Source organism: Strix uralensis, chromosome 5 (genome assembly GCF_047716275.1).
Source record: "Strix uralensis isolate ZFMK-TIS-50842 chromosome 5, bStrUra1, whole genome shotgun sequence".
In the NCBI taxonomy this organism is placed as follows: domain Eukaryota; kingdom Metazoa; phylum Chordata; class Aves; order Strigiformes; family Strigidae; genus Strix; species Strix uralensis.
Genome location: NC_133976.1, coordinates 69,899,748 through 69,908,807, shown reverse-complemented (window position 1 = coordinate 69,908,807; position 9,060 = coordinate 69,899,748). Strand labels below are relative to the sequence as shown.

The 9,060-nt window shown below is 40.1% G+C and overlaps 1 protein-coding gene across 3 annotated transcripts in view; it reads right to left on the bottom strand.

Annotated features, from left to right (window-relative positions):
• Positions 1-9,060, bottom strand: part of RERG (RAS like estrogen regulated growth inhibitor) — a 117,940-nt gene that overhangs the window by 2,669 nt on the left and 106,211 nt on the right. For all 3 annotated transcript variants that reach the window (XM_074871529.1, XM_074871531.1, XM_074871530.1), the window contains exons 4-5: positions 4,410-4,483; positions 1-3,704 (exon numbers count right to left, since the gene is read on the bottom strand). The exon at positions 1-3,704 is cut by the window's left edge and continues 2,669 nt beyond it. In XM_074871529.1, the coding sequence (XP_074727630.1) occupies positions 3,297-3,704; positions 4,410-4,483 (482 nt within the window). In that variant the 3' untranslated portion in view covers positions 1-3,296. The remainder of the gene's footprint in view (positions 3,705-4,409; positions 4,484-9,060) is intronic.

Sequence of the window (9,060 nt, the reverse complement as noted above, 5' to 3'; positions counted from 1 at the left end):
TCCATCTGTGGTTGCACTGAACCCCCAGATATGAAGATTCTCAAAATTCTAGGGAAGTCTTGGTTCCTGATCCAGGTCTTGCAGCATGGGCATGACTAACTCTTCATCAATTGAAGATAAATATTTAAAAACTTCATGACAATCAACTTGTTGTAGGCAACAAGTATCCATTTCACCTTTCCTCACCCTTTTTGTTTATTGGCCTTTCCATCCTCTCTCCACAGAAGTGATAACGGGGAGAGGAGAGGAATTTAATGTTAGTGTCATATATGTAAATTTAAATAGCAGCAGTAGAAACGGAATTTAAACTGTTGATGTCTGCTGCAGAAAGGTTACCGAATGTGAGTTCATGTTGCATTTGGCCTTTTCAATTCTTGGGCACTTTTTGGCTCAGTTTGCACATTGTAGAAATAGGGCATGTTTATAACATAGCCAATAGTATGTTGAAACATTATGAGCAACAGTAAATCAGGTTGCATTTAATACTATGTAATATGTATCAACAGATTATAATATACTATATTATAACCGTCCTGACAAGCAGCCTATTACACAGAGGAAACAAAAATAATGAGCAATTAAGTAAAGAAATTTGTGTTTGTGTGGGAGGAAAGGTCACAAAATACTTTGATGGCGTGTTTATCATGTTCAGCAGTTTCCAAATTTAGTCTTTGCAAATGAATGTTGTTATTTTTATTAGAGGTTCTTTATGTAACAAGTCATGTTTGCACAGGGGAACATTTTCTTTCACCAGGATTTTATAATTTCTCCATACAGACATTACAAAAAAAGATATAATTTGCTGGGAATCTTTTGGAAAATATTAGGGCCATAACTTAGCCTCTCCTTCCTTTCAACTCTCCTAATATGAATATGATTAATTTATTTTCTCTTGTCATTCATATATTACCTTTTTGTATTTTAAATGCAGCTCAACTCTGAACCCCAAGAAAGGTTTTCAGAGGAAAGAACTGCTGAAGTTGTCTTAGAGAGGGATAAATCAATTGCTTAGCATACTGACATAAAGACTTTTCTCTCAGCTATGTTGCCATGGGATTGCAGGTAAGGATTTTGTTTACTCCAGATTCGTGCAACAGCACTGATTTGAAAGATAACATAATGACCTAGTGCCTCAACTTGCAAATGCTCACTCTGGCTCCCAATGTTGTAACATACACATTTGCAAGTTCAGGCTTTCAGCTAATGACCACTGGCACATGAACAGGCACTAGCTCTTTCTTTTACACTTGTCTCGATTCTGCATTACTAATAGGACTAAAAAATGGAAAACCCTCTCCCCCCTTTTTTTTACAAAAGTTAGAGGTATGATAAACAGTTGGGGAACAGGTGTGTCACAGAGGCAGTGATATCACCTGTTGCAGAAGCACACGGTGAAGTTTCCATTGCAGTGTGTCTAGCTGATGTACAGCAACATACCTGAATATGAGGACCAAAATATAGACATTGATTCCAGAAGAGTGAAATGAGTTTTCACTATCTAGAATAGGGGAAACAGAGAAAATAAACAACAGCACAAATAAAATATACATCTGAATGTGATGTTCTTTGGTGCTGGTTGGGTAAAAGAGAATGTTTAAAAAAATTTACTTTGGTAAAGTATCTTGAAGCCAATCCTTTTGAAAAAAGTCCTGACTTGGGACATCTCTTTGTCAATAGGGATATACAGGCTTGATTCTCCAGCCTGTTCCACCATTTATATGGCTACCTATAACTGTGTAAAGTGCTATTCAACCAGATATCCTCACTCTCTTACATCTGTGGCAATTTGTGTTTGATAGCCTTTTGGTGTTACTTCCTCACAGAGGCAGATAACTGTATGAAGTACAAAGCAGTGGAGAATAAAATTGTAAGTAGCTGCTACAAGGGGGCTGTTCCCATACAAGGGGGCTAATATTCCCATTTGTCATCCCATCCTTTGGCTGTGGTTCTACATAATGCCAGTCTGAGCTGCACACTATGCTGCCTAAAGGGATGCAACACACCTGGTGGGAGACGAGCACAATCTGAATGAAAATCTTCCAGTCTTGGTTCTTGCATTTCTTAGCATACAGTTAACAAACCAAATAGACAGGAGGCAAAACTTGACAGCTGGCTTAAATGAGATGCATGAGGGAGGAGGAGGGAGGAGAAATAACTGGACACCTTTTATCCCGGGCACCAAAAGCTCATAAAATGCACTTTCACTTCAATGTGCCAGATGAGTCACAAAAAAACTGTGCTGGTTTAAACCACAGAGTGCTTCAAGCAACATCTAGAAGTTTAAACAGCTGGGAATTATGGCCTTTTGATATGGTAGACGCCATTCACATCTGATTTGTATTTGGGCTTAGACTTTAAATACTTGCCTTCCCATGGATTCAGTTCTTCTTCAGTATAAGATAGAGTAAGAGGAACTACTTGAATTGAAATAAGACCAAAACAAAAATGTAAACAAAAGCTAAAACCCACCCATAACTAAATCAATAGTAATATGGTTATTTTTTTAGTTTGATTTCCCAACATATACACTCCCATTTCCCCAAGTACAGTACTGCACTTTGAGGGGGAAAATCTGAAATGCCACTGGACTAGCTGATTATTTCTTGATGAATTCTGCAGTTTCAGAGAATCTGGATAAGCAGCTGAACTTCAGCTCTGTTGAAATGTGTGTCTTGCTGGCTAAACACTCCATGAAATCAACCTTGCCTATAGTTTTTGCATACCTTGCTAAGAACATCAGCACTCATAGATTTGACAAAAATAACAAGGAAGGACAGTTTGGAGTAAAAGCACACAATGCACCAATTTAGAGCTGGTGAGAGGTGTCAGACAAACTTTCTGGTACAACACCGGAGTCTCTGCATGTATTAAGTCCTTGAGAACACCGGTTGTGATGGTTGTTGATGGACTGAGGGATGAATCTTACTCTCCAATGGCTACTGAGGAGCTAGCTGGCTGGAAATTATGTTTAGGCACTACTGACTTGCAGGAAATTGGAGCCAGCCTTGTAGAAGCAGGTGATGCTCTGTCAGTGCCGATCCCCACAATCATCTAGTCCTTTGGAGTTCGCTGCTTTTTTTTTTTCCATGTTAGCCAGAAGCAGTGTGGCTAAATACATTTCAAAACAGGAAAAAGGTCTGACCTTGTGTTACTCAAAAAAGTGGTGTGGTTTGTCTTTTTAATTTTTTTTTAATTGCAAAGCTTTGACCATTTTTAATTAAATGTGCTCTGCCTGCCTTGTCCCTACTCCAAGCTAATATGCTCTAAAATGCTTCTCTGGCTTAGTGCAGCTCTTTTTAGCTGCTTATTTTGGTAAGCATCTTATTAATTGCCTGCTTGACGTGGGTGGTGGAGCTTCGTCTCCGAGTCTTGCCCTGGACCATCTTTCGACGCCGCACCTCACGACAGAGCTCATAGAAGGCCTCCATAATGTTGCCCTCTCCTGTGCAAGCAGAGCACTCATAAAAAGCACATGCTAGTTCTGTGGCCAGCTTTTCACCTTCCTCTGTGCTGACCTGCCTGGAGTGATCCAAGTCTGCTTTGTTCCCCACCAGGATCAGGGTAACATTTTTGGGTTTTTTAACTTCATCCAACAAGTTCTTAAGTGGCAGCACTTCCTCAAAGCTGACTCTGTCCGTGATGTCGTAAACCAGCACAAAGCCTTCACCCCATCGCACATGTCCTTCTTTCTGAATAGCATCCTCCTGTTTTGAAAAGACAGACACCAGCCTTAGGAATTTGATTTATGAAGAAGATACCGGGCGTTCAGATAGATGTTGGTCCTCCAAAGCCTGCAAAACCATGGACATCTGCTTTACTTTATACTTTACACGCATCACCTTTTTTATCATGTAGCATAGGAGATCCGCTCTACCAAGGTGCCATGGGCTGCCTGTAGACAGGCTCGTAGCAGGCAACTAGAAGAGGATCTCTGTTGAATGACACCCAGCATACAAACTGTGCAGCGTGAGCACCTGCCATGGTTTGAAAGGAAGGGAGACCTGATTATGACAAAACTGCTCTTCACTTTGGTGGGAATCATTGACTGAAGCTGTCAAGCCTTATCACTTGACTGTAGAAATACACTGTGATTTTGTGCATATTGTTGGGTTGGCCCTGAATCAAGGAAGGAGAACAAAATAATTTTATTCCCAGAGTAAACCCTGACTTGTTTGTTTTTCCAGTGTTCGAAAACTCTAAGCAGGGTCCCTTGCAGAAGGGTCTGGATCCAGCACGCTGGGTCCAGCAGCAAGATGATGGTGGTGGAGCAGAGGGGGCTTTGCTTAGAAGCAAATCTCTGTCCCCAGAAGTGGATCACACCTGCCACCCACCACACTGCTGCCACCACCGCATTCCCCTTCCCTGCTGTGCATCTGAGCCAAGGTATAATAGTACATGTACCCACGCACCTGACCAGCTGTATCTAGTATCTCCATGGAAACCACTTCATCATCAATGGTAGCTTGGTGACGATATGTAGACTCTAAAATAAGAATACATTTTGTGAAACGCATTAAAAGAAGGTAATTTTTTGATCTTCCTTACAGCTACCTTAGCACAAGACCTGAGATGTGACATACAGCTTCACTAAATTTTATTTGTTGGAGCTCTTACAGCCATTCTGGAAGACCCTCAGACTCCCTTTTCTACTCTTTCTTTCCCATGTCTTATACCTGCAAAGAGTTGTGCCTGTGGACGCTGCACTCTGTGTCCAACAAAAGGACAGTTTCCTGTGGCAAAGGCAAGGCTGCAGCCCATTTGTCATGTTTGCTCATAGGGAAGGCTGCCACCTATGAAACACCAATACCACTACTCTCAAAGTATCTAGCTCAACAGCCTGTCACTGCATAGTGTGAAGTCTCACAAGATCAAAACCAGTATGGTTGCAGATCAGGGAACCTCACCACTAAGCTCAGGCCTTGCACTGTGATAAAATTACAGAACAGTTAGCTATTTTAGGAATGTCTCTTTGAAACATGCTGAAATCATCACATTCCCCTCTTCTAGCAAGGGCTCAAGCAGTGATTTCCCTGTTTATGATTTATAAGGATAACCAGTGGGCATTAAGCATTCACACTATGCTACAGGAACAAAAGGAACCTATTTACTGTATCCCAGGTTCTGGAACCAGGCAACTAATCAGAAAGCTAATGACAAAAGGGCTTGTTTTATCTTAATGCGCTGATGTTAAATTTGATAGCATTTGACCTAAAACTTGGAAAATTATCTGTGCTAACATTCAAATTTATTACTGTTGCTAGCTCACAGATGTCCTATATCAAAAGGCAAATGCACATGCAGTAAAACTGTGGCCAGTGACTATGAATGCTTTGCATTGTCAGAGACACAATTCTTTTTATTTGGTGCAAATCTCCTCAATAGGAATGAAGGATATCTTTAAGGAAACACATTTCTTTAATTTGAACTTCTGAAAGGGCTCATGTTTGGTGAATGCCTTTTTTTGTTACACATTTAAGAATGTCACTCCTTCAAAATTATGAATGTGTCAATGCTGTCAGTGCTGCAAACACTCTCTTGACAAATCAAAAATGTCACTTCCCTCCTGTGCCACCTTAATTGCTTTAAGTAGCACAGCTGCCTCTAATAGGCACAAATGGTCAATTTAATTAGGCAGATGGCAAGCAATCTTGCTGTAGGGTTTCAGGCCACGAAGACTAGTTTTTTTAAAGTCTGTAAATACACCTTCTATTTAGCATTGCAAGGCTGTTGAAGGAGTTGGAGTCCTACCTTTGTGGTCCTAAGGCTATATCTACATAGCAGAGTAAGATATATCCACACCTCTCAGTGGTATGTCTTATACGTCCCTTCTGTATGCTCTCCTTGCTGCAGTAAGTCCCTCAGGGAAATGCAGAAAAGGTAGGGGCTCTAGTTTGGTGTGGAAGCTGCAGTGATGCACCTTCAACAAGTTATTTCAGTGGCTAAAATGTTCAGTGCTAGGTTGGGACTCCCTGTGCAGCACTCCAAGATCCTTTTGGAACTTATGCTTTGTTTCATTGGGGGACAGTGCTGGGGAGATGGCTCTCTGAGTGAGTAATGTGATATTAGCTGCTTACTTGTTTGGGCCTTGTAATGCTTAAATGCCTTCAGCCATCTGGCCCTGCTTGACAAGTAGGTGTTGAAAACTGGTCCACACAAGTTGAGAAAGTGCTTATTCAACCATGTTTGCAGCATATCTGTGAAATGTTCTTCTTAGAAGGCAGAGTTCAGTAGCCCATACAGCTCTTTCCCTATGAAATGGGAGAATAACTCTCAAGGAGTTGGCTTGTGCTCACTGAAGAAAAGCAGCATGATTCTTAAATGATACATGAATTCTCAAAATAGGACTCTAGTGACACTTTACATTGCAAGTTCAACTCACTTTGGCTGCTCACATTGGGATGGAATTTGATCCTGAATGAGTAGCACTGATTTGGGTCAGATTAGTGTAAATATATCTTAGTAAATGTGTGTCTGTTCCTGTGCTTTGGAATGTGTGGTAGGCTGGGTGAATTTTAACGAGGAGTGTAAAACAGCTGGATGTTTAAAGCATTTTTTAGTGTAATCACAGACATGGCTTCTCCTTCAAGGGAGCAGAAACATCTGAAGAATCTGGTTGTCTTGGAAGTTACAATCCCCGAAGCTTTGATTTCTAGTCTATTCATATTGATCCCTTCGTACTCCACAAATGCATTGCCTTGCTTTAGGATTTATTAACATAATTTTCCCTGTGTCACTTTTTTTTTTTTTTTTTTTGAGACATGCAGCTAGAGAGAAATTAGATGACTTGAGATACCTGCTGGATCCCTAACTGGAACAATCAACAACACAGGCATCTGTGTCTCAGCTAAGCAGCCTTGACTCCTATTAGGGTTGATAAAGTAAAATATGTACTGGATATATCTTGTCTGGTCTCTTTCCTGGGATAAATAACACCTCAAAGCACACAGAAGTCCAAGATTGGTCAGATGAATCCAGGCCGTAAATGTCTTATCATCAAGTAGAAAGAGCAAAGTGTAACACTGTACCAGTGGCTCCCAAGATGACTACAGGCAACTTTCTGAGCTTCAGATTGTCATTTGCACCAGGTGATGCCTATATAGCTATATGGCTAAAACATCATAGGTAGAAAAGAAATCTCAGAGCTCTGTTTTGCTTGTTATAGACTCAGTGTCAAAACTTGTACCCTCAAAGCAGAGTTAGGGAGCTGCTGCTGCTGACTGAGCTGTGGTGTCTGATGCTGCTAGTGCTGTGGAAACAGTCATATTTGGTTGTTTGCTCTGCTTCGATATAAGTAAGTCTGACCCGTTCTTGTTGGTTTGGGGGTGTGCTATGCTTCTATTCATATTCCCAATAACAAGATCAAAGGTGCTGATGATTGTGGCTTTGAAAGCCGATGCCAGGCTTCAGGGTCCCACTTGGTTATAAAGCTGCAATCCTCCAGCACTCTTGCTGTGCAAAGCACTCTTGGTTCTCACAGTTCTATCGCTTGAAAAACTTAAGTTTACTTCAGAAACATTCAGAGCTGTCAAAAAGCTTGAGAAACATGTTGGAAAGTGGTAGCAGTTTGTTTTTAAATCTACAACATATTGCCACAGTAATTTATTAATAGGAACTGGATAAAATTTTCAAATTACCACAGCTGCTGAGTAATTATGGAAATAAAGATTTTTGTGGGGAAAAAAAATATTTAAAAACTCTCCTGGGGTGCTTTGTGTTGATAAGCATGTTACAAATCTCCCTATTTTTCTGAGCAATATGATTTTTAAAAATGTAGGGAAAAAACCTACTAAACTTATATAGAGAAAACATTGAAGCCCATGATCCATAGACTGTTCACAGACACGATATTCAGTCACAGCTTAATCACATCCTTGTGGTTATGCTTATTGTGACATATCTAATAGAGTTTTGGCCTATTAGACTTAGCTGGTCATTTATCAAACCTATTTGTCCAGGACTATCCTGATCTATTGAGTTGGAACTAGATGATCTTTAAGGTCCCTTCCAACCCAAATCATTCTATGATATCTGTTCCAGAAGATTAGATTTTCAGAAAAAACTCTATGATCTGAGAACTAATTGCTAGTTCTTGGTTTATATTTGTAGTGATGTAAAAAGCTGTTTTCAGCACTTGTTTGTTTTGAACAGGAAATATGTATCAGGCGTATGTCACAGTTCTGGAAGGAAATACTTGCATTGGAAGGGTTTATTGCTTTTAGGAAAACACTTGTAGTAGGAGTAGATAAATCAGCTGAGATGGAGCAATGACATACACCATTTTATATGTAAATTTAAGGAACAGCTGGGACTCTTTGGTTTGCTTTTAAGTATGGAGGGACATAAACTCTGTTTCCATACAGAATTTTAGTTCATTTTTGTCAAGAAAGGTTAATAAAACAAGGACATATAAAAATACTCTAAGAAACTTTGGTGAGGTGGTGGCTTTCAGCCAGCTGGATCCAAGAACTGCAAGAGATCTACAGAAAGACCTTTTGTGTAATAATTATAGCTGAGTTTCCACACCAAAAAGCTTCAGCTAATAGGCAAGAACTTTTAAGTTATGGTTAAAGTCTTGTTGGATGGCAATGCAGAAGTACGTTTAAAAGACTAAAATTTCCCATAATTATTTCTGATTACATAATAAAGGTTCCTGTTCTTTGTTTGTCTTTTTAAAATAAACTTCCTGTTCATTTAGACTCCTGCAATCTTTGACATCTATCAGGACTGCACCTGTCTATCACATTTGAGAACAGTGACTTTGACAGCTGATTGGGAAAAAAATTTACCTCCATTACTAACCCTGGTGCTGTTTGACATGTTCTCCAGAGCCTCCCTTGAGCCTGCCTTTGTGAAATCTGTCCACCTCTGCATTTCCTTGCTGCTTCAGGAACTTTTGACCTTTTAGAAAGCCCCTCTGAGTTCAACGTACCTTCCTGACTCAGAAAGTCTCTCCTGCCTTCTTCCTTCCCCCACTCTAGCTCTTCTCAAAACTCAATTGAATGTATTTTTCTTCCTTGCATCTGGCTGTTACTCCATCCATTATTTACCTTATAGGAGGAT